Consider the following 25,706-nt stretch of genomic DNA (forward strand, 5'->3'; position numbering starts at 1 on the left):
CTTCCTTCCTTCCTTCCTTCCTTCCTTCCTTCCTTCCTTCCTTCCTTTCTTTTCTTTCTTTTCTTTCTTTCTTTCTTTCATGTTCATTTATTTTTGAGAGAGAGAAAGAGCACAAGTGGAGGAGGGGCAGACAGAGAGGGAGACACAGAATCTGAAGCAGGCTCCAGGCTCCGAGCTGACAGCAGAGTCTGATGAGGGGCTTGAACCCATGAACCATGAGATTGTGACCTGAACTGAAGTCAGATACCAACTGAGCAACCCAGGCACCCCTGTAATCGTCATTTTCTACATGCATTCTTAAAAGAAAGAAAAGAGAGAGGCGTAGTACACAAATGTTATGTTGAAAAATGAAATAACTACAAATAAACTAAAGCTTCCTTTAACTACTATTCTCAAACTCTCCGCTCCTGTATTCAGTAAGAGTTTTTGTGAATTGCCTAAGCCATCTTAAATTCCTTTGAGTACTTATGTACATCACACGTACTTACACTTAGACGTATATATGGTTTTAGACTTTTTCTACAATTATATCTAAGATTTTTTTTTTTTTTATATCTTAACATGTTTTGTTATTGATGGGCAAGGCGGTCAAGAGCAGCTTCTCCTCTCTTGCGTAACAGCATTTAGAGTAGCCTTGAGCTGGGGACATTTCCTTGCAAAGAGATAAAGAGCACTCTGGGCTTATTGCCTTCTGAAGGACTATTTTTCTCTGTTCTTGCTTAATGTATACCCCTTTGTTCTGCCTGTTGCATGTGTCAGTGACCCTCAGGCCTACCCCTGCTTTCTTTATTTCAGACCCCACCGGCAAGGGGTTGAGGGTTCTACTGCAGCATTAGGTGTAGTGCTTGTCTCCACACTGTCCTAAACACGTTGCCTGCGAAAGTGATCTGCTGCGCATGGGGAAAGCAATGGATTGCAAGAGGTTGAATCTTGTGCATTCTTTCTCTTTTCTCTTCTTGTGAGTAAGTTTTGTACTACTTGAGTCAGGTGTGTATTTTGTTTCTTCTTAGCAATAGAATCGTGCTCTGGCCTCTTGTGTGAGTAGCATTTACTTGCCTGTTAACCTTGGCCACACAGTCTGAGCACCCAGCAGACAGTGAAACAGTAATGTTAAGAGTCCAGTACAGTCTTTTAAACTGTTGTACTAGATATTTCATCCTAGGAAGTGCTACGCTTTTATTTATTTCTATTGATGAACAAGTCATTTATTTCCAATATTGTGTTACTGCAAAGAGTACTCTAGTGAACACCTGTGCGAATGTCTGTATATCTACCTCTGCAAGTGTTTTTCCAGGGAGATTCCTAGAAGTGAAATTCCTGTAGCCGAAGTAATGGGACTTCATAGTTTTGCTATAGACTTTCACACTACTTTTCCTGGTGGCTATATGCATTTACGCTTCTATCACTGTTTTGTTTTTTGTTTTGTTATTTCTTTTTTTGTTATTCAAGAGGTTTTCAAATATTGTAGTCGTATATCACACTTTTCCTTTTATTTTCTTAAGAAATCCTTGCTTACTCTGAGGTTCTTACTCTTGTTTTTGAAGTTAAGTCTTTGGAATTCATTTTGTGTGTAATTGTACTTTTATTTTTATTCCCTAGCCAGTCGTCCCTATGCAAGTCATTGATGTCTGTCCTTTTCCACTGTCTTGTAATGCCACTACTGTCATATACCAGATCAGTGTGTGCATATAAGTCTTTGGGTTCTGTGCTATTCCTTTTATTTGCAGTTTGTGTATTCCTTCAATAATACTCACTTTTAATTGTTATATTTTTATAATAAGCTGAATTGTATGGTAGGACAAATCTTCCCACCTTTAAAATAAAAGGTTGTCTTCACTATTGTTGACCTTTACTAATTTTTGTAATTTGTAGATGTTTATCAACTGTGAAGAAAGTTTATATTGGGTTTGTTATGATTTTATAGACTTTTCAATTAATTTAAGGAGAATTGATGTCTTGGAAATACTAGATTTCATATGCTTAAGACTTTTTCAGATATATTTTGTCTTTTGGTAGTTTACTATTTCCCCCATTAAAGTTGTGTACATTTTTTTAAGAGCTTTATTTCTGGGTATTTTATGTTTTAGTTGTTGTTGGTATTTTGTTCTGTTTCTAAATAGTTGTTGTTGTTATGTTAGAAAAGTATTGATTATACATTGATATTCAGCTTTTTAAAAATATTTAAAAAAATGTTTTAAAAACATTTATTCATTTTTTAAGAGACAGAGACACAGAGTATGAGCGGGGGTGGGGCAGAGAGAGGGAGACAGAATCTGAAGCAGGCTCCAGCCTCTGAGCTGTCAGCACAGAGCCGGCCGTGGGGCTTGGACTCATGAACCACGAGATCATGACCTGAGCCGAAGTTGGACACTCAACTGACTGAGCCACCCAGGTGCCCCCATGTTTGTTTATTTTTGAGAGAGAGAGAGAGCACGCGCGTGAGCGAGCGAGCAAGCTGAGAAGGGGCAGAGGGAGAGGGAGACAGAGGATCTGGAGCAGACAGCTCCACGCTGTCGGTGCAGAGCTTGATGCGGGACTTGAACTCATGAATCGTGAGATCATGACCTGAGCCTAAGTCGGACACTTAACCAACTGAGCCACCCAGGTGCCCCGACATTCAGCTTCTTAATTACCTATCATATTTTAAGTTTTTCAGTTGATTCTCTTAGACCTTTTAGGTGGATGTTTATATCACTCACGAGTCATAGTGGCTTTTAAAAATTTTAATTTACTTTTTTAATTTTTATTTTTCTTAAATTTTTTTTATTAACATTTATTTATTTTTTGAGAGTCAGAGAGAGGCTGAACACAAGCAGGCGAGGTGAAGAGAGGTAGACACAGAATCAGAAGCAGGCTCCACACTCTGAGCTGTCAGCACGGAGCCCAATCCGGGGCTCGAACCCACAAACCGTGAGATCATGACCTGAGGTGAAGTCAGTCGCCCAACCGACTGAGCCACCCAGGCGCCCCTAATTTTATTTTTAAGTGATTTCTTTACCCAATGCAGGGCTCAAACTCATAACCGAGCGTGGAGTGTCTACCAACTGAGCCAGCTAGGCGCCACATCTTTGATCCTCCTTTTCTAACAGTTTCTGCGTATTTCTTCCTCTTCACCTCCTCCTCCCTTCCCCCTCCTCCCCATCTTCCCCCTCTTCTCTTTCCTCCCCTTCCTCCACCTCCGCCCCCTTCTACTCTTCCTATTTCCTTTCCTCCACCACCGCAGCCGCCCGCCAATTTGGTTGCCTTTTATTTCGTTTTGTTGTCTGATTACTGAGGCTGAGACTGCCAACACTATGTTAAACACTCCTCATCCTCCCTTTCCTCCTCCCCTTCCTCCTCCCCTTCCTTCTCCTCTGCCGCTGCCAATTCGGGCGCCTTTTATTTTGTTTTGTTGTCTGATTGCTGAGGTTGAGACTTCCAACACTGTTAAACAACCGTGGTGAGAGTGGACATCGCTGTTGTGTTCCTGATCTCAGGGGGAGTGTTCTCAGTTTTTTCCCATTGAGGATGATATTAGCTGTGGGCCTTTCATATATGGCTTTTATGATGTTAAGATATGTTTCTTCTATCCCAACTTCCTTGAGGGTTTTTATTAAAAGATGCTGTATTTTGTCAGCTGCTTTTTCTGCCTCTATTGACAGGATCATATGTTCTTACCCTTTCTATTAATGTGATATATCATGTTGGTTGATTTGCAAATATTGAACCAGTCCTAGAGCCCAGGAATGAATCCCACTTGATCATGGTGAATTATTCTTTTAATATACTGTTGAATTTGATTTGCTAGTATCTTGCTGAGATTTTTTGCATCCACATTCATTAGGGATATTGGCCTGTAATTCTCCTTTTTTGTCTCTGTCTCTGTCTGGTTTGGGAATCACCATAATGCTGGCTTTAAAGAATGAGTATGGAAGCTTTCCTTCCATTTTAATTTTTTTGGAACAGATTGAGAAAAATAGTTATTTACTCTTCTTTAAAAGTCTGGTAGAATCGATCTGGACCAGGACTCTTATTTGTTGGGAGATTTTGATAACTGATTCCATATCTTCACTGGTTATGGGTCTGTTTAAATTTTCTGTTGCGTCCCATTAGGGTTTTGGTAGTATGTGGGTGTCTAGGAATTTGTCCATTTCTTCTAGATTGTCCAGTTTGTTAGCATATAATTTTTCATAGTATTCCCTAATAATTATTTGTATTTCTGTGGTGCTGATTATGATTTCTCCTCTTTCATTTGTGATTTTATCTATCTGGGTCCTCTTCTTTTTGAGAAGTCTGGCTAGGGAGTTATCAATTTTGCTTATTCTTTCAAAAAACCAGCTCTTAGTTTCATTGATCTGTTCTTTTGTTTTTTTTCAATTCTATACCATTGATTTCTGCTCTGATCTTTATTAATTCCCTTCTTCTGCTGGCTTTGGGCTTTATTTGCTGTTCCTTTTCTGGCTCCTTTAGGAGTAAGATTATGTTGTGTAGTTGGTACCTTTCTTGTTTCTTGGGATAGGCCTGAATTGCAATGTATTTTCCTCTTAGGACTGGTTTTGCTGCATCCCAAAGGGTTTGGACTGTTGTGTTTTTATTTTCATTTGCTTCCATGTATTTTTTAATTTCTTCTTTAATTTCCTGGTTGACCCATTCATTCTTTAGTAGAATGTTCTTTAACTTCCATGTATTGGGGACTTTCTAAATTTTTTCTTGTGGTTGATTTCAAGTTTCATAGCATTGTGATCTGAAAATATGCATGGTATGATCTCAATCCTTTTATTTTTGTTGAGGGCTATTTTGTTACCACTATGTGATCTGTTTAGGAGAATGTTCCATGTGCATTCGAGAAGAATGTGTGTTCTGATGCTTTTGGATGAAAAGTTCTGAATATATCTGTTAAGTCCATCTGGTCCAACATGTCATTCAGAACCATTGTTTCCTTATTGATTTTCTGCCTAGATGATCTGTCCATTGTTGTAAGTGGAATATTAAAGTCCCCTACAATCACGGTATTATTATCTATACATTTCTTTATGTTTGTGACTAGTTGATATGTATATATGAGTGCTCCAGGTTGGGGACAATAAACATTTACAGTTGTTAGCTCTTGATGGGTAGACCCCTTAATTATGATATAATGCCCTTCTTCATCTCTTGTTATACGCTTTAGTTTAAAATCTAATTTGTCTGTTATAAGTATGGCTACTCCAGCTTTCTTTTGACATCCATTAGCATGGTAGATGGCTCTCCATCCCCTCACTTTCAATCTGCAGGTGTCCTCAGGTCTAAAATGAGCCTCTTGTAGGCAGCATATAGGTGGATCTTGTTTTTTTATCCATTCTGATACCCTATATCTTTTGATTGGGGCATTTAGTCCATTTACATTCAGAGTGATTATTGAAAGATACGGATTTAGTGCCACTGTGTTATCTGTAGGTTTCATGCTTGTGGTGATGTCTCTGGTCCTTGTAGTATTTCCTGCTTTCTACTCAGAGTCTCCCTTAGGATCTCCTGCAGGGCTAGTTTAGTGGTCATGAACTCCTTCAGTTTTTATTTGTCTGGGAAAGCCTTTATCTCTCCTTCTATTCTGAATGACGCCCTTGCTGGATAACGGATTCTTGGCTGCATATTTTTCCTATTCAGTACATTGAATATTTCCTGCCACTCCCTCTGGCCTGCCAAGTTTCAGTGGACAGGTCTGCTACTACCGTTATGGGTCTATTGTGTAGGGTAAGCCCGTATGTCCTTAGCTGCTTTCAGAATTCTCTCTTTATCTTTGTATTTTGCCAGTTTCACTATGATATATCATGGTGTTGACCTGTTTCTGTTGATTTTGAAAGGCGTTCTCTGTGTCTCTTGGACTTGGATGTCTGTTTCCTTCCCCAGATTAGGGAAGTTCTCAGCTATAATTTGTTCAAATAAGCCTTATGCCCCTTTTTCTCTTCTGGGACTCCTATGATATGGATGTTATTTCATTGCATTGGATCACTACCTGGCTTTCTTTTTACTTCCATTTGAGTGATGAATGCTTCTCCATCCCTTGACTTTCAATATACATGTGTCTTCTTGTCTGAAGTGAGTCTTCTTGTAGGCAGCATATAAACCCAGGTCTTCGGTTTTTGTCTTCTCTGTCACCCAGTGTCTTTTGATTGGAGCGTTTAGTCCATTTACGTTCAAAGTAGTTATTGATGGATATGTATGTATTGCCATTTTGTTACTTGTTTTATGGTTGTTTTTTGCAGTTCTTCCCTGTCCCTTTCTTCTCTTGCTCTCTTCTCTCTTGGGTCTGCTGGCTTTCTTTAGTGATATTCTTGGATTCCCCTTTCTTTGTTATTTGCATATCCATTATCAGTTTTTGATTTGTGGTCACCATTAGGTGTATATATATATATATAGCATTTTATGTATATAGTGCTGTATGTTAAGTTGGTGGTTGCTTAAAGCACTAACCATTCTAAAAGCACTAAATTTTTATTCCTCTCCAACCCATGTTTTAAGTATATGGTGCCATACTTCACATCATTTTATTTTGTGAATCCCTTGCCTGAATTTTATAGGTACACTTAATTTACTGCATTTTTGCTTCCTATTCTTTTTACTCCTGCTTATGGTCTTTCCTTTCCTCTCAAAGAGTGCCTTTTAATATTTCTTGTAAAGCTGATTTAGTTGATGAATTCATTTGTTGGTCTGGAAACTTTTTCTCTCTCCTTCTCTTCTGAATGATAGCTTTGCTGGATAGAGTATTCTTGACTGCATAGTGTTTCCTTTCAGCACTTTGACCATATCATGTCACTCCCTTCTGAAAAATCCACTGATAGCCTTACAGAGTTTCCCTTGTATGTAACTGTCTTCTTTTCTCTTGCTGCTTTTAAAATTCTTTCTTTATCATTAGTTTTTGCCATTTTAATTATTAGGTGTCTTGATGTGGACCTCTGTGGGTTGATTTTGGGGGGGATTCTCTGTACCTTCTGGATCTGGATTTTTTTGTTTGTTTCCTTCTCCAGATTTGGGGAGTTTTCAGCTATTATTTCTTCAAATACATTTTCTGTCCCCTTTTCTCTCTCTTCTTCTGGGATCCCTATCATACAAATGTTATGCTTGATGGTGTTGTTGAATTCCCTAATCTACTTTAATTTTTAATTATTCTTTTTTCTCTCTCCTGTTCAACTTGGTTACTTTCCATTACTCTATCCTCAGGATTACTGATCTATTTTTCTACTCCCTCTAGTCTGCTCTTTATTTTCTGTAGTATATTTTTAATTCCAGTTATTGAGTTTTTCATCTCTGGTTCATTTTTATATTTTTTATCTCTTTGTTGAGGGTCTTACTGAGGTCCTCCACTCTTAAGTCCAGTGGGTATCTTTATGACCATCACTTTTAGTTTTCTATCAGGCATATTACTTATCTCCATTTTGTTTAGGTCTTTTGCTGATTTTTTGTTCTGTACTTTCATTTGGGACATATTCCTATTTCCTCATTTTGTCTAGGTCTCTGTGTCTGTTTCTGTATATTAGTAAAGTCACCTATGTATCTTCCTGTTGGAAGTAGTGGCCTTATACAGAAGAGGTCCTATAGTACCCTGCAGCACAGTGTACCTTATTCACCAGAGCCTGGCATTGTAAATATATCTCTTATGTGTGTTAGATGTTCCCTACTGTTGTCGCTGAGCCATGTTTGCCTTCTGCATCTGCATCTGCAATGGCTCTCTTTGCCTGTTGTGGGCACGGTTTGTATCCTGTGTTGTTAGTGGGCCAGTCAAGGGCCATCTTGGGCTTGAATTACGTTAGACCATGTGTTTTCCAGAGCTGTGGTAGCACCAAACTGCAGGGTACTCTCCCTGTGTTGTTCCCTGGGAAGCTTTCATCAGTAGGTGAGGCCTGCTGCCAGACCGGAGGTCTGCCCCCGGCCCACTGCTGGGGCCCCGGAGACTAATGTGTGTGGTTGTCTTCCCCTTTCTGCTGGGCAGGAGTCAATTTGGATTGGTGCTGGCCCCCCTTGGGGGTGCTTGCACATTGCAGGGCTCGTGGTACCACGATTTGGATGTAATGGTGCTGAGGGCTTGTTGGAGGGGGTCGGTTACAGGAGATGGTGGCACTGTTAACAAGCTAGGTGGAGAGTGTTCACACTGTGCTGGTTCCCGCAGGTGTCCCTGTATGTATGTTGTGGGGAGTGAGAGGGAAACGGCTCCTACCAGCTCTTTTGTTCTTGGAGAAGCCTCCTAAAGATACCTGCTCCTCCAGCACATGCTTTTGAGATTAGTAAATAAATCTCTTGTATACCCGAGGTGTTTTGCAAACTGCTGCTTCTCTGCCGAATCTCAGTGGGGCTGTTTGTTGTGCTTTCCTTTTAAGGGCAGAGACTTAGTTTCCCATTGCCCTTCCCAGAGCTGATCCTGCTAATTTTTAAAGTTCCAGGTGTTAAGTACCACTGGTTGTAAGAACTTGAGAAATTAAGCCCCTCTGGTTTTCACGGTCAAATATTGTGGAGACTTATCTTCCCAGTACAGGTCCTCTGTACCTGGGGTGCCTGGTTTGGGGTTTGTTCGTGTCATTTGTCCACCCCACATGCTCCCTCCTGTCCATGTCTTTGCCCTTTCTACCCTCTTCGTTGTGGCCTCTTCTATACATTTAGCTGTGGAGAATCTGTGCTTCTAGTCTTCAGTTGTTTTCTGGGTTATTTACACTGATATGGGTGTTATCAGGTGTATCTGTGGGATGAGGTGAGGCTAGGTGAGCCCATGATCCTCGTATTTCCAGCCATTTTCCCTGAAAGCTTCCCCCCACCCCCCTTTTTTAAAATTAATTAATTAATTAATTAATTAATTAATTTACCTAAGTGCCTAAGAAATCTCCTGGACGGTGTTAAAGAGAAGAGTTGAGAGTGGACATCCTTGTCTTATTCTCGCTTTTTGGGGGGAAACATTTGGTTTTTAACTACTAAGTTTGATGTTAACTGTGGGTTTTCGTAGAGGTGTTTTGCCAGAAGTAGAAGTTCCGTTCTATTTTTAGTGATTGCTTTTGTTATGAAAAGTTTGGGTTTTGTAAAAATTTTTTTGCTATTTACATCATTATGTGATTTTTGTTTTGTGTTTATTGATATGTTAAACAATCTTGCATTCCTAGGATCAATCTCACATGGTCATGGTATATAATTCTTTTCGTATGTTAGTGGATTTGATTTTGCTAGTATATTGTCCAGAATGTTTGCATTTATATACATAAGAGATACTTGTCTGTCTGGTTTTGGTATCAAGGTAATACTGGCCTCCTAGAATGAACTGGGACGTGTTCTTCTCTTCTGTGTCTTTGAAGAGCTTATGAAGAATCAGTATTATTTTTTTCTTTAAATATTTGGGAGAATTCAGCAATAAAGCCATTTGGGTCTTTGCTTTTCTTTATGGGTAGTTTTGACTACTAATTTAATCTCTTTACTTGTTACAGGTCTATTCAGATTTTGTGTTTCTTCTTGAACCAATTTTAGTAGTTTGTGTTTTATAACTACTGTAACTACTTGTCAATTTCATGTAATGCATTTAATTTATTGGCAAAAATTTTCTTTTAAAAATTCCAGTAGTCAGTAGTATGTTTCTTCTCTCATTTCTCATTTCCGTATTTGGATCTTTTTTTTTTCCTTCATCAGTGTGGTTAAAGATTTATCAATTTTGTTATCTTTTCAGTGAACCAATCTTTTTTTGAATATAATTTATTGTCAGGTTGGCTTACAAACAACACCCAGTGCTCATCCCAACAAGTGCCCTCCTCAATGCCCATCACCCATTTTCCCCTCTCCCACACCCCCCTTTTCCACCCTGTTTGTTTTCTGTATTTAAGAGTCTCTAGTGGTTTGCCTCCCTCCCTCTCTATAACTATTTTTTTTTTCCCTTTCCCTTCCCTCATGGCCTTCTGTTAAGTTTCTCAAGACCCACAAAGGAGTGTAAATGTATGATACCTGTCCTCTGACTTATTTCACTCAGCATAATACCTTCCAGTTCCATCCATGTTGTTGCAAATGGCATGATTTTGTTCTTTTCATTGACAAGTAGTATTCCATTATATATATAAACCATATCTTCTTTATCCATTTGTCAGTTGATGGACATTCAGGCCCTTTCCATAATTTGGCTATTGTTGAGAGCACTGCTATAAACATTGGAGTACACATGCCCCTATGCATCAGCAGTCCTGTATCCCTTGGATAAATTTCTAGTAGTGAGATTGCTAGGATATCAATAGGGTAGTTCTATTTTTAATTTTTTGAGGATCCTCCACACTGTTTTCAAGAGTGGCTGCATTAGTTTGCATTCCCACTAGTAAGGTATGAGTGATCTGGTTTCTTTGTATCCTTGACGGCATTTGGTGTTGTCATTGTTTTTTTATTTTAGCCATTCTGATAGATGTATAGTAATTATCTTATTGTGGTTTTAATTTGCATTTCCCTGATGACTAATTATGTTGAACATTTTTTCATGTGCTTATTCTCTGTATATCCTCTTTGGTGAAATGTATCTTCATGTTTTTCACTCATTTTCTTATGGGATTGTTTGCTGTTGAGTTTTGAGAATTTTTTCTTTAATGTTTATTTTTGAGAGAGAGAGAGACAGAGTGTGAGTGGGGCAGGGTAGAGAGAGGGAAACACAGAATCTGAAGTAGACTCCAGGCTCTGAGCTGTCAGCACAGAGCCTGATGCAGGGCTTGAATTCACGAACCGTGAGATGGTAACCTGAGCCAAAGTCAGACACTTAACCAACTGAGCCACCCAGGAGCCCCAAGAATTCTTTATATAGTAAAATATCAGTCCTTTGTCAGATATGTGGCTTCTAAATATTATCTTCCAGTTTGTAGCTTGTCTTCTCATCCTTTCGACAAAGGGTCTTCCAAAAGCAGAAGTTTTAAATTTATCAGTTTTCCCTGAGCTTATCAGTTTTCCCTTTTATGGATCATGCTTTTGGTGTCAATTCTAATAAGTCTTTGCCTAGCTTTAGCTCCTGAAGATTTTCTCCTATGCTTTTTTCTAAAAGTTGTATAGTTTTATGTTTTATATTTAAGGCCGTGATTCATTTTGAATTGATTTTTGTATAAGATGTTAGGTTTAAATTGACTCATTATTTTGCCTATGAATGTCCAATTTCTCCAGCAGTATTTGTTGGAGCTTATCCTTCCTTCTTTGAATTATTTTTTTTATTAATGTTTATTTATTTTTGACAGAGAGAGAGAAAGCGAGCATGAGCGTGGGAGGGGCAGAGAGAGAGGGAGACACAGAATTCGAAGCAGGCTCCAGGCTCCGAGCTGTCAGCACAGAGCCTGACGTGGGGCTCGAACTCACAGACGCGAAATCATGACCTGAGCTGAAGTCAGACGCGCAACCAACTGAGCCACCCAGGCGCCCCTATCCTTCCTTCTTTGAATTGCTTTTGTACCTTTCTAAAAAATCAGTTGAGCACATTCTGCAGAGTAGACTCCTATGCAGTGATGTGGCCTGCAGCATAAGCTCTTTCCCCAGTGTGAAGAGGCAAACATTCATTGAGGGCCCAAAATGTTAAATCCCACAACCACACACATATTATACAGTGAGGCCACAGAGATTTTAAGAGGTAAAGAGATAAAGTGCACCTACTGTCTTACAGGTAGTGGGGAGATAGATTTGAACCTAGGTAGGTCTTAGTACATGTTCTCTACTCTGTACACTAAGCTCTGCTGTCTCCAGTAAGTGGCCCTTATGACGAATTACAAAGGCAAATAAGTTCAGTAGAGAACTGGATTAGTGTTTCCAAATTACAGTTCTTAATTCATTGGTGGGGTCATAGTTATTTAGGGGATTCCTAATCAGCATTTGTTTTGTTTTTGAGTTGCTTATTTGAGACATTTTAAAATGTTATATTACAGTATTAGTAAGGTCACATTTGATATTACAAATCAGTTGGGTATACTTGTGTTAGTCTATTTCAAGTTTTTCTTTTCCACTGATTTATGTGTCATTTCCTCCACCACTACCACAGTCTTTTTTTTTTTTAAGTTTTTATTTACATACCAGTTAGTTAACATACAGTGCTGTATTAGTTTCAGGTATACAATATAGTGATTCAACACTTCATACAACATCCTGTGCTCATCACAAGTGCATTCCTTAACCCCCATCAACTGTTTTACCCATACCCCACCCACCTCCCCCCTGGTAACCATCAGTTCTCTATAGTTAAGAGTCTGTTTCTTGTTTCTTTTTTCCCCTTTGCTCTTTTGTTCTTCTCTGGCTGACTTATTTCACTTAGCATAATATTCTCGAGCCCCATCCATGTTGTTGCAGATGGCCAGATCTTGTTCTTTTTTATGGCTGGATAATATTCCATACACCACATCTCCTTTACATCTTTGATCAGTTTGTACATCTTTTCATCAGTTGATAGACACTTGGGCTGTTTCCATAATTTGGCTATTGTAGACAATTCTGCTATAAACATCAGGGTGCATGTATCCCTTTGAGTTAGTATTTTTGTGTTCTTTGGGTAAATACCTATTAGGGCAATTGTTGGATTCACAGTCTTAATTATTGTAGCTCTAAGTTTTGAAATCAAATAGACTATTTCCCCACACTTTATTCTAATTTTGAAAAATGGTTTAGCTATTGTAATTCCTTTGCCTTTCCACATAAGTTTTAGGATAATCTTGTCTATACACACACACACACACACACACACACACACACACACAAAACGTTGCTGAGATATTGATAGGAATAGCATTAAACCTGTAGATCCTTTGGGGGAAAATTGACATCTTTACTCTGTCAAGTTTTCCAGTACATGATATGGTATGTCTGTCCATTTATTTAGATCTTCTTTGGCTTCTTTCATCTGCCATTTGTAATTTTTGGCATAGAAGCCCTGTACATGCTTTCCTGTATTCTGGGATATTATCTTAGTTTACCCCAAAATGTGACAATCTAGCCCTGTGGTCTGCTTGATATGGGCAGGCACGAGTATGCAAATGGTCATGTGCCCTCTTTTTGTACATCCAAAGATGATCCTGGCTACCAGGATCTAACTGCACCATCATTCTCATTCTCCTGAACAGTAATATTTGTTATTTTAGTCTCTTACCAGTGATGTCTGATGCCCCAGCAAATGACGTTGCCCACCACTGTGCTGAAAAACTACTCCTGAAGTCCCAGCAGCGACACAGCTAACATAGACTTGGTTTGCACTCTGCTGGGTAGACCCTGAACAGGAGTGATGCCTCCAGGCAGGTGGTATGCTGTCCACCCAGCTCAGGCCCGGGCTTCAAGGGAACAAGGGCGGCTTCAGATGGTAAAGAAGGAAGAAGAGGATGAAGGCTACACTTCAGCGCAGGCTGCCAGGCCACAGACACTCAACCGTTCTGGCCAGGAGCTGTTCCGCCAACTCTTCAGACAGCTTCGCTACCATGAATCTTCTGGGCCCCTAGAGACTTTGAGCCGGCTCCGGGAGCTCTGCCGCTGGTGGCTGAGGCCTGACATTCTCTCCAAGGCCCAGATCCTGGAACTGCTGGTGCTGGAGCAATTCCTTAGCATCTTGCCTGGGGAGCTCCGGACCTGGGTACAGCTGCATCACCCTGAGAGTGGTGGGGAGGCCGTGGCCCTGCTGGAAGAGCTGCAGAGGGATGTCGATGGGACACCGTGGAGGCTGAGGGTGAGCAAGTGTGTAGTACTCAGTGAACTCTGCCTGTCAGTGAGCCCGCTTGTCTAGAGGGACTGGGTTGGGCCTCTGAACGCTTAGCACTGAGGAATGCAGGGAAAGTCTTCCCTTCTCATTCCCACGGCACCTGAGCAGCAGAGAACTGGGCTCTGATCCAAGGACCTTTTAGCAGCAGCCCTTCTCGCCCTCCCAGAGGACAGTTAGCTCCAGGAAGAGGGTCAACAAGTATCCATAGATAACAGTAATGAGTTTTTGGACACAGTAACTTAGATTATGGGAGTCTATCTCCACAGACCCAATTTGACTGGATACTGAGCGGTTAAGCGGGGGTGATGTCTCTTGCTTGTTAGAGTCAGGACTCTTGGCTTCTGTGTGCCCGTTAAGACCTATAAATGCAGTGCACTCATAACATGTTCCTTCTTTCTTAGTAAGCTTTTGAGGATTTATTCTCTGCAGGGGTCAAGGGTGAGAAGAGTACTGAGGGTCAGCCCAGGGCCAGGAAATTGGAAGATTTATTCCACAGCCTCATTGTTCTTGCTCACATTCTTTCAGAGCCTCACATTATTGAAAAGGATATGCAAACAAATTTGTTCAGTGTCTATTTGAGTGCCTACCATGTCCCCAGTTCCAGCCTTAGACCTGGGAAACAGAGCTCTAGGCCTGGCAATAGAGCAGCCAGTCAGTTAAAGTGAGCTCTGTGTGCCCCTTGTGCTACACACAAGCAAGCCTCTCAGTACTTCCTGTAGCTTGAGGGTTTTTTTTTAAAGAGGATTTATCATTTTTATAGGCTTTAAAATTTTTTTTCAATAAAAATATGTGTAAGTCTACATATATGATGCATGCATAAATGAAAGTTACCTTTAAGATTTTTTAAAATGTTTATTCATTTATTTTGAGAGGTGGGGGAGGGACAGAGAGAGGGAGAGAAAGAGAATCCCAAGCTGACAGTGCAGAACCTGACGTGGAGCTCAATCCCACAAACCGTCATCATGACCTGGGTGGAAATCAAGCACCGGACACTTAACTGACTGAGCTACCTAGGTGCCCCACCTTTAAGATATTTGAAACGTATTTGGCATACTCTTCCCCCAAATATAATATGAAAATTAAGTCAGTTGAGTAACACATCTGACTGAACATCTACCAGTAAATGGTAATAAATCAATTCAAGGTATGACTTAGAAAGCTCTTTGCGTAACATTTGTTACTATTTTTAAAAATCTAAAAGAGCATTTATCATTTTTGCTGAAACACCAAGATGTTCAAAAGGATTGAAAAATAATTTATTAAAGCAAATAAGGTTCATAGTAGGTACATAATTGTAGCTTGGTTACATTTAACTCATTTAGAATTCGAAAATCCATGAAAACATTGCCAAATGTACAGACAGGGTCTACCTGGTTGAAAGTAGTTAGAAATTAGAAAACAAAACAGGCTGGGAGAACACCTTCTAAATTCTGAAAAGTGAGCAGAAAAACTCAAGATGCACATAAAATTACAGAATCACCCTATGGTTCATAAGAATTGAGCAACTAGGGCCCGGTAATGTTCGTCCTTAAACTCATTGGGCTGTGTGCTTCCATCGTTAAGTATTGTTTCTTTATTCTCTTTTTGGTAGGGTTTGGGAGGACCAGGTTCATCATCTTTAAGATGTTTAACAGCCTCAGGCTCAGATTCGTCCATAGCAGTGTAGTCCGTGTCTTGGCCAGAGAACCAGAAAAAACTTACAGTTCATTAGCCATAAGCTTTCTATCCTCATTTCTCCATCAGGGATAGCCTTGCCTAAGAGACTGGAGCCATTTGAAGTCCCAGGGCAAATTGGCTCTTTCCAAGTGTTTGCTTGGATGGGCACTGTCATTTTTTGGATCTGAGACGACTTCTTTTATGGTCCCATGGCTGACCCTCACAAGTAACATTGCCTCACTGGTAGTGTTACTTACTATCTCAATCAGATTAATGTCTGGGAGCTGTCCTTTGAAGTCACTTTGCTTATCACTGCCTAGAACAGTCCCTGATACTTGGGAGATGTTATCTGTCTGCATCTCTCTTGTGAACCATTATCAATTTAACTCAGGGATAAATCTCTTCTCTCTCATTTCTAAGTTCCAGACCAGGGGTGGGGTTGAGGATTAGTGGGGAGGAGTCACTGCAGCACCTGAGGCCTGACAGCATTGCCTTGCTGGGTGTTTCCTATGTTGTAGCTGGAATCTGACTCCACCTGTCTCCCTCATGGTCCACATTAGAGGCCAGGGAGGCTGAGGGGTGAGGAGGTCCCCCTTGGGCTTTCTCCTCCTCCTTTTCCCTCTACTTATAGATAAGAAAGGGCCTGGCCTGCCCTTCCCTGGGTCCCTGCCCCTAAACATTGGCCATGTGGCCTCTTCTCTGAGTTTGCTTTCTGATTCCCATGGGGATTCTCTCACAACATTTTCTTCTCGCCAGGACCCAGCCCTTGCCCAGAGCCCAGACGTGCGTTGGATGGGTACAGGAACCCTGCGAGCCTCACAGATATGGCCCCCTGCTTCACCTCTCAGGAGCAGCTCTACTCTTGGGGACCACCTGGAGCCTCCCTATGAAATAGGAGTGTGTGACTTCCTGGCTGGGCAATCCGGTACTCGCCATCTGGCTCTAAGACCCCAGCCATATGCCACACGTCCCAGATTAGTATTGTCATTTCACCATCTGTCCTCACATGAGAATCCCTGTCTATCTTGGCCCTTAGCCTTGTGTCCTTTTTGCCTTCTGTGACCCATGTCCACCTAGACTTTCCTCCTCCCATTGTACCCCCCACTGCTCACCCCCCATCCCTCAGTGGACATTGGGGAAATGTGAAATGGATGTTTAACAATAGTCCATACCTGCTCATGGGCCCAGGAGTCCTCTATGTGGGGGAAGAGTAGGCCTACTCAGTGGGGTGCCAAGAGCTGGGTTACCTTCTCTCATGGCTCTTTCTTCTCCTTCAGAGCCTCCTGTTGCCCAGGCTCCTGCTCTTTCCCAAAGAGAGGGGTGCCCAGGAGACCTGTTGACAGCCCAGCCTCAGGTGAGCCACAGGACCTTGGGTCCTTCGTGACATCCCAGCATTGCTGCCTAATGGAGCTGCTGAGGCTCCCCCTCATCTTGAGTCTCTGTGTCCAGTGACCTCACATCCAGAGACCTATGTCCGAGAGACCAGATTATCCCCCTTGAGCCCAGAGCTCTTCTGCTGTGTGATGCTCTTCTTTTTCACCCTTACCAGATCCATCTTGTTCTCACTCAGAGCCTACCCCTTTACAAAAGCCGGGAACTGTAGACTGGCTCTTGGACATAGGACTATGTTTTTCAGGAGGCTGTGACTTTCAAGGACGTGGAAGTGATCTTCTCCCAGGATGAGTGGGGATGGCTGGACCCTGCTCAGAGGAACTTATATAGGGATGTGATGCTGGAGAATTATGGGAACATGGTTTCTCTGGGTAAGACATTAATTTCCCCATACTTCTACCCACTTTTACTTCTGCCTTCTTAGTTTTTGTTACGGTGCCTAGACGGGGGCCTGACCTGGACTTAGATCTTGGCTCTCTGTCACCTCAGGCTCTTCTCTTGAAGCATGGTGATAATGATGATTGTCATGCAGGATTATTATTAAGATTAAAAGTCATATATGTCCAGTTCCTAGTTAGACATCCAAAAAAATGTTGGTTGATTTAACTGAGTTGTCACGTGGCTCCCACCTCCAGAGAATCCTAATGATTCTTTTGGCTGTGACTTCTTTCAGCCTCTTTTTTTTTTTTTTTTAATTTTTTTTTTCCAACATTTTTTATTTATTTTTGGGACAGAGAGAGACAGAGCATGAACGGGGGAGGGGCAGAGAGAGAGGGAGACACAGAATCGGAAACAGGCTCCAGGCTCTGAGCCATCAGCCCAGAGCCTGACGCGGGGCTCGAACTCACAGACCGCAAGATCGTGACCTGGCTGAAGTCGGACGCTTAACCGACTGCGCCACCCAGGCGCCCCATCTTTCAGCCTCTTTTATCTCTGTTCAGAGCTGTTGGAAATGGCTGCCTGGGCCTCCTGTCCTAGCTTCTTCCACCAGCCTCCCTGGCCTTTCCCTCGTCCTTGCCAGGACCTGAGGCCTGAGAGGGTCCTGGAGAATAATTCTGTATGATTTATCCACCCTTCCATCTCATCTCATTCCCTTCTCTTCTGCAGTGGGGCCATTCACCAAACCTGTTCTGATTTCCTGGTTGGAGGCAAGGGAGCCATGGGGCCTGAATGTCCAAGGAGCTCAGCCCAAGGGGAATCCAGGTGTTGCCCCTGCAGGTGAGTTCCAGAGACCCTCCAGATCCTGCTTCTCTCACATCTACTCTTTTTTTTTTTTCTTTCTTTCTTTCTTTCTTTCTTTCTTTCTTTCTTTCTTTCTTTCTCATTTATCTCGGGTGGGGGAGGGGCAGAGAGAGTGAGAGAGAGAGAATCCCCGACACAGGGCTTGAACTCACAAATTATGAGATCATGACCTGAGCTGAAATCAAGTCAGATGTTTAACTTACTGAGCCACGTGGGCACCCCAACTCTTCTCTTTCTTAAAGTCTTTTATACCAAGTAAGTTACAGGGAATTTTGATGTTTGCTAGAAGGAAGATCCTTAACAGTGATGCTAAGGAATGCTGGGTTTTTGGCCTTCCCCCTCTCCAGACTGGCCTATTAGACATTTGTTTCTGGCCCTGCTCCTTCCCCAGAAACCCTTTCAGTAAGTGTTCTTGCCCACTGGAGGGCTTCACTGTTGCAGTCTTTTCCAGTCAGTGATGGTCCTCCTCCTCCCTCTGCTGCACTCCTGCTGGCCCGTAGGCCCGTGCCTGTCCCTTTGTGCTATGAAGAGCCCTGATTCCACTCCAGCTTCTCTTCTTTGCCCCTGCGATAGGCTTGACATTCAGTTCTTCCATCCAGTCCTCCATGGATCCCTCCCCTGGGCTCTTGTGGACCTTCTTACCCTCTTATGCCAGGACTCCTCTCCCCTCTTTTGCTGTTTAACACTCACTTTTCAACTCTGTTTTTCAACTAGATGTGATTCCTGCATATGTCTAGCTTCTGTGCCCACCTTGCTTCTCCTCCTCCCTTCCCTGTCATCTGGAATACTCTTCCAAGTTTTGCCTTCCCTGATTCTTTGGTAAAGGTATTGGTAGTCAGGCAAAAGCCTCACCACCCAAGATTGTGGCATTTTTTTTTTTGTCCTTCGGTGCTTTCTGCAGTTCCAAGTATGGGGAAAAAGTACACTGTCGTTTGTTTTATTTTGTGTCAGGAGGTGAGCTCCAGATTAAAACAAACAAGTTCGTCTTAAAACATGAACCTTTGGAAGAAGCAGAAACCTTTGCTGTGCCATCAGAATGTTGTGTGATGAGTGTTTCTGAGGGAATCAGGCTCAGAGAACCTCTTGAAAAGAAGAGCAGGCTAAAGCAACAATGTGGAAGCCCCATACAATCAAGAGTTAAGAAGGAAGAGACCAAGTTCAGTCACAGGACAGCAAAAGAATCTGAAGAGTCAGGAAGAAGTGCTAGTCTTAATTTAAAACATGCTACGTATTTGAGAGTTCCCAGAAGAAAGCGATCCCTGAAACATGGCTGTGGCAGACACTTCAGAGGGAGTTCATACCACTACGATTACAAGGAATATGGGAAAGGGCTCAGGCGCATCGTTGGCGGGTTTAGCCTCCATCAGAGAATTCATGCTGGACTAAAAGGGAATGCAAAGGATGTACATGGGAAAGATTTTCGCCTTAGCCCACATCACCAGCGTGGGCAGAATCTTCACATGGTGGAGACCTCGTATAAGTGCAGTGACTGTGGGAGGGCCTTCAGTCATAGCTCTCATCTCGCGTGTCATCAGAGACTTCACACTCAAGAGAAACCATTTAAATGCAGGGTGTGTGGGAAAGCCTTCAGGTGGAGCTCAAACTGTGTGCGACACGAGAAGATTCACACTGGAGTGAAACCTTATAAATGCAGTTTATGCGACAAGGCTTTCAGACGCCTGTCTGCCTACCGCCTACACCAGGAAACCCATGCGAAGCAGAAATCTCTTGAGTCTAATCAGTGTGAGCAAGCTCTCACCTGTGGCTCAGGATTTGCTAATCATTTGAGAGACCAGAGTAGGGGGAAGCTTTTTGACTGCAGTCAGTGTAGGAAATCATTCCACTGTAAATCGTATGTTGTTGAGCATCAAAGGGTCCACACTCAGGAGAAGCCTTATAAATGTACCAAATGTAGGAAAACCTTCAGGTGGAGATCAAATTTCACTCGTCATATGAGAATGCACCAGGAAGAAAAGTTCTATGATCAAGACAAATGTAAGGACTTCAGACTGGCCTCCAGCTGCGGTCAGCTCCAGGGTGCCCCTGCTCGGGAGAAAGCCTTTCCATGTCAGCAGTGTGGGAAAACGTTCACTCGGAAGAAATCTCTCATTGATCATCAGAGAATTCACACAGGTGAGAAGCCCTACAGATGCAGTGAGTGTGAAAAAGAGTTTACCCATCGGTCAGCCTTTATTGCTCATAAGAAGCAGCATGCCATTCGAAGAAGACCCGAGGATGGGCCGTCTTCAAGTCAGGACACAGTGCTCCAGGTTCCTCCAAGCAGTACAGAGGAAGCCTACAAATGTGGCCAGTGTGGCAAAGCCTTCCGCAATCACTCGTTCCTCCTCATTCATCAGAGAATTCACACCAGAGAAAAGCCTTACAAGTGCAGGGAATGTGGGAAAGCTTTCAGATGGAGTTCTAACCTCTCCCGACATCAGAGGATTCACTCTTTGGAAAAACAGTACGAGTGCCACGAAAGTGAAAACACTCCAAATCTGCAGCCGCAGATCCTCACTGGTGAGAAACCTTTTTGGTGCCAAGAATGTGGGAAAACTTTTACACGCAAAAGAAGTCTTGTAGATCATAAGGGAATACATAGTGGAGAGAAGCGCTATAAGTGTAATCTGTGTGGGAAATCTTACGATAGAAAACATCGCCTTGTTAATCATCAGAGAATCCACACTAAAGAGAGACCTTTTAAATGTCAGTGGTGTGGGAAAGATTTCATTGGAAGACATACTCTCCGCATTCATCAAAGAAAACACACCAGAGTGGCACAGTCTGAATGCAGCCTGGCTGCATTATCTTCCTGCCAGGACACAGGGGTGAGTTTACAGGAATTAAAACCAAGTGGGGAGAAGCCACTTGAAGATTCTGAGGAAGCTTGTGACCAGAGCTCCAGGCTCACCGGACTCCAGAACATACCCATTGGGAAAAAGTGCCACAAATGTAGCACCTGTGGGAAAACTTTTAACAAAAGCTCACAGCTCATTAGCCACAAGAGATTTCATACCCGAGAGAGGCCCTTCAAATGCAGAGAGTGTGGGAATACCTTCAGGTGGTCTTCAAATTTGGCTCGGCATATGAAAAACCATATTAGAGATTAGCTTGGGTTTTGACAGTGGGGGGAGAGGGGTTCCTAGCTGCCCTGCCAGAGAACCCTTAATTGTGGGCAGTGTGGAAAAAGCCTTCACAAAGGGTCCAGCCCTTTCTGTTTTTGAAGCTGGTGGCAGAGAATCCTGAGGTCAAAAACTCAGGGCATTTCCTTTCCTACCTGCTGGGGAAGAGCAGCAACCTGTTTTTGGGGGCCCTTCTGGAGGCTTGGGCCCCAGGAGTGGCCTTTGCACAGTGGCCTGGAGCTCCCCCAGACTTAGGTATAAGTCTAAAGGCAGATACCATTGCCCTGTGTTGTTTGATGAAATGTCTGTGGTGTGATGGGCTGCGGCTGCTGGGAAGGGGCCAGTTGGATACTGTGGTGGTGTGTATTCTATTTGATCTCACAAGTTGCAGCAGCAGCAGCAACAGCAAGAACTCCTAGTCTCCCCAGTTGCCTCCTGGGAGTTCTGGCTGCAGCTTTGGCCTTCACGCCTGGCTTTGGAGATCTGCCACGGGCATACAGTTGTCTCAGTGGCACGTGGAAGAGAGCAGGGTTGGACTTAATCACCTGGAGAATGGGGCTCTCCCAGTGCCCCATTGCTGTCTCCACCCACAGTCCGCAGGGTCAGCAACGGGCCATGTGTTCCAACAGAAATGTGCTGAGCACCTTCCATATGCCAGGCACTGTTGTGTGTGCTAGAGACCCAGCAGTGACTGGAATAGACAAAAAATCTGCTGTCTTGGATCTTTACAGACAGTGAACGAATGAGATACATAGTGCTTCGGATGGCGATATGTGTTGTGGACAGAATGAATCAGAGAAGAGTGAGAGGCAGTGCTGGATTAGGAGGTGGGTTGCGATTTTAAGTAGGCTAGTTAGAGAGGGCTTCAACTGAAGAGGTGAAACTTGGTCCAGGCACAGGAGGTGGGGTCTTGTCTGGTATCTTGGAGAATAGTAGGGAGGCCCTTGGGCTAGAGTTGAGGGAACCAGCAGAAGAAGGGGCCCCAGAGAGCTGGTGGGCCAAGTGGCGTGAGCACCATCGAGTCCCCCCAGGGGCCGGAGCTGCTTCACAGGGAGGTATGGAGGTGGGGAGCTTTGGGACAGTTTTGAGTTTAGGAGTAATGTACTCTGTGAATTAACATTTACAAGGGTTAACCGCAGACCCGGGGACTCATGCAGTTAGTTATCCCTGCTGCCAGTTTCCATGAATGGGACTATCTCCTTTCCCCTCAAAATGTCTGAATTTTCTACAAGACTTACAGCTCTCAGCAACAATTGTAAATGTTTAATTATTGCACTTGCATCTGTACGGGACACTACGGGACCCTCTAACCTTCATGTAGCCTTCTTCTCATGTCAGATCCGGTGCTGGCATCGGGTTCAACCCAAAGGTACCAGTTCACATGACTGATGCCCCCTGGAGGAAAGGTGGCCTGGTGGGGGGAGGCACCCCCATCTCATTTGCCAACTTGACTTGAAGCACATAGCAAGAATCAGCTGGTGGTGTAAGGGTAAAGGACTGATTTTTCTAAAATGTATGTAGGTAGCCATTACTTCTGATTATTGAAGAGCTCACATTATGAATATAAGAATAAAATATCTCACTTGATAGTAGAGCACCATCCCAGACTATGTTTTACTGCTGTGAGTCAGGGTACACCTGGTGGACAGCCATCTCTTATAGTAAGAAGAAACGAACCTAAAAAATGTACTTTCGGTACAGTACAAGTACTCTTATCCTTTCTGGACTGTCGTAGGTGGGTGAAAATGAAGGCTTTGATGCTTTGTGGTGATGTCACATGGAATAGGCAGGGGTGGGGAAGAGGGAAATAACTGTGGCAGATCCATGTTTGTGTTCTGGTCCCCATTCAGCTTTGTATTCAGGAAGGTTCGGTCATCCTGGCTCTCCCATTCCTTTCCTACAGCAGCAGCTGCCTCTGGCCTGGAATTGGGTGTCCCATCACTGGTGAAGTAGCAAAAACTGGCTCTGGAAGTGGCTAGGCAGGGACCAGAGACCCAGGTACTGAGGGCCCAGGGTCATGGGAAGGGCCTTGGAGTTATCAGATCTGAGTTCAGGCTCAGTGTGACTTTTCTTGGCAAAATGATCCTGGACAAGTCACTGAACATCTTCATCTATTTTCGGGTGTGTAAAATTAGAGTAATCAAGCTCCCTGATCCTAGGAGTGGCAAAAGAGGACTTGGTATACGGGGCTCTGGGTTAGGTAGCTGATATCTTGAACCAGAGCCCTCCGAGAACTGTAGCTCCATATCAGTTTCAGCTTCAAATCAGTTGGTGCTACAACCAAGGAAATACCCTTTTCTGTTCGTGTTTTCACCACCCTCCCCCAATTCCTTGTGCCACTGTCACCTCATAGAGTTCATGCCCCAATAGGGGTTTTCTACTGCCATTTTTATAAAGTAAGACATACTTACTTTTAAACATTCACACCACAATTTGAAATGTTCAAAGAAGTAAAAATCAACAGAAATCCCTGTATGCTGAGGTAAGACTTTAATATCTTGGGGTTGTGCTGATGGAGTCTGTTTAATAACCTGAGTTTTTAAATAATATTATATGAGTAATACATGATTATTCTAGAATTATTAGTAAATACAGATGAAGTAAAAGGAAAAGGAGAAAAGTCTTACTACTTAGAGCTAACTGCTAAACATTTTGGTGTAATCAGTGTTGGATTTAACTTCATTGCCTGCCCCTGAACACCCTTGGACTGGCCTGCTTTGTGCTGACTCCCTTCTCCACGAGTGTAGACCCTACCCATGCTCTCCCAGGTCCTCACCCTTCAAGGCCCGGCCATCCCTACCCCTCATCCACCTAAGGCCTCTCCCCTGGTCCCACCTCTCCTTGTGCCTGTATCTTACTCTGCAAGTATTGTCCAAGTTTCCAGGAGTTACGCCTGCCACTGCAGCCAGACAGGGTGCTCTGGAGGCCAGAGCTGGGTGCTTATTTGTTTGCCATGCCGAAGAGACTTTGCACAAAATTACCTCTATTAAGGAATATGGAACTGAGTTTAGTTCAGCTAAGTCAGAATTGGAGTGTTTTGAAGGGACCGCAAGCACAGTGTTGATTGGAGGTCCCCCACCGGCACACTAGTTAGCAGCTCAGCGGTGCAGTTCCAGTTGACATTGTCTGACTGCCCCAGCCACCAGTTCTCAAGTCGTACCCCATCTCGCCCTAGAGAACATGCAGTCTTCTTTGAACCCTTCCTTGCTTTCTCTTACTGCCTAGGAAGAAGTGGAGTTGGGGCTGGGGAGAGCCAGAGGGCTGGGAGCCCCCAGAAAAGAGTAGGTATTAGAAAGTCTGAATTGGTTGTTCAGTGTGGTTAATCCCAGCCTCACTGACCATCAGCCCACACAGAGGCATGTACAGAGAAGAAAGCACAGGAAGTGTCAGTTAATATGTACCATCTCACACGCCTCAAGATGACAGGTTTCTGTAAGCCCTTGCATGGGCATGTGTGTGGGACAGCAGGATCTGACTGTGGTGGGAGTGCAAATTGTAATAGCTCCTGTACCAGGCAGCTTGCAAAACCTTGTAAAGTTGTGTGTGTCACCAGCAGCTTCACTCCTGGACAAATCCTAGAAGAACTTCACATGGGGAGGGACATCTGTGTAAAACTGTTTATTGCAGTACTGTTTAGGTAGCAAGAGTGGGAAAAACCGAAATTTCCTTCAACAGAAAAGCAAAATAAAATAAAAGGGGTGGTTCTTGCTACTTTGGGAAGTGAATGTGAAAGAGCTAGTTACATCTTTCAACATAGATAAATCAAAAATGCTGAGAAAGTTGCAGAAGCTATGTACAGTATACCCCATTTATGTCAAATTAAATGTGTATCTGTGGGCACATTATTTAAACTTGTGTTTCACTTTTTTAATGAAATGGGATAGTAGTTGCCAACCTCACAAGGTAATTTGGGGAGGGGGGATGATTAATGAAATAATGCATGTAAAGTGTTTTGGTTAGTGGCTGGCATGTAAGCATTGTTGGCATATGGTAAACAATGTTATTGTTTTGCACAATAATATATTCCTGTGGATTCAAATTATATGATGAGTATAAAATCATGCATTAAAATGTTGTGTGAAAATCGTGTTCTGCCTTTCCAGGGTGGGATTTGCAGATAGAATCAGGGAGGGTACATGGAAGTTTCAGTTGTGTTTTTATTTCATTTTAAATATTGATGTAGATGGGTCAACACGTTGATTAACAGGATAGCGTGGCGTTTTTTTTTTTAAATGTTTGCTTAAAATACTTAAAAATAAAAGTGTTTTTAAGCATGGGCTCTGTTATCTCATGACTTTATAGAAATCCTGGCCCTACCGTTTATGAAATGTTACTTAGAGTGAGCCATTTAATCTCTCAAGGGCTCCAGTTTCCTCACCCACAAAAATCTGTAGTAACACAAATGGCTACTAGTAAAGGAATGGTTGAACAGTTCTGGTCCCACCTGTGATGGAATACTACACATCAGTTAAAAAGAATGAGGATGTTCTCCATGTATTGACACATCTCCAAGACAGGCAGTTTATAGGAAATTATAAGGTCTATTTTCTTTAACCTTTTTGGCCTAAGTCTAGCAAGTGAGGTCAAAAGCTTTAGACTCAAGAGTTTAAGAAATGAAAAAA

The 25,706-nt window shown here is 42.8% G+C and overlaps 1 protein-coding gene across 2 annotated transcripts in view; it reads left to right on the plus strand.

The window, feature by feature from the left end:
* ZNF445 (zinc finger protein 445) overlaps positions 1-25,361 on the plus strand; it is a 31,313-nt gene extending 5,952 nt beyond the window's left edge. The window contains exons 2-7 of one of the 2 annotated variants that reach the window (XM_040479580.1): positions 13,065-13,639; positions 16,085-16,253; positions 16,606-16,682; positions 16,965-17,091; positions 17,828-17,938; positions 18,914-25,361. In XM_040479580.1, coding sequence (XP_040335514.1) covers positions 13,205-13,639; positions 16,085-16,253; positions 16,606-16,682; positions 16,965-17,091; positions 17,828-17,938; positions 18,914-21,072 — 3,078 coding nt within the window. In that variant the 5' untranslated portion in view covers positions 13,065-13,204 and the 3' untranslated portion in view covers positions 21,073-25,361. The remainder of the gene's footprint in view (positions 1-13,064; positions 13,640-16,084; positions 16,254-16,605; positions 16,683-16,964; positions 17,092-17,827; positions 17,939-18,913) is intronic. The other variant, XM_040479582.1, reaches the window with a different exon arrangement.
* Positions 25,362-25,706: the final 345 nt, after the last annotated feature.

Source organism: Herpailurus yagouaroundi, unplaced genomic scaffold (assembly GCF_014898765.1).
Source record: "Herpailurus yagouaroundi ecotype Mexico unplaced genomic scaffold, PumYag 159, whole genome shotgun sequence".
Classification (NCBI taxonomy): domain Eukaryota; kingdom Metazoa; phylum Chordata; class Mammalia; order Carnivora; family Felidae; genus Herpailurus; species Herpailurus yagouaroundi.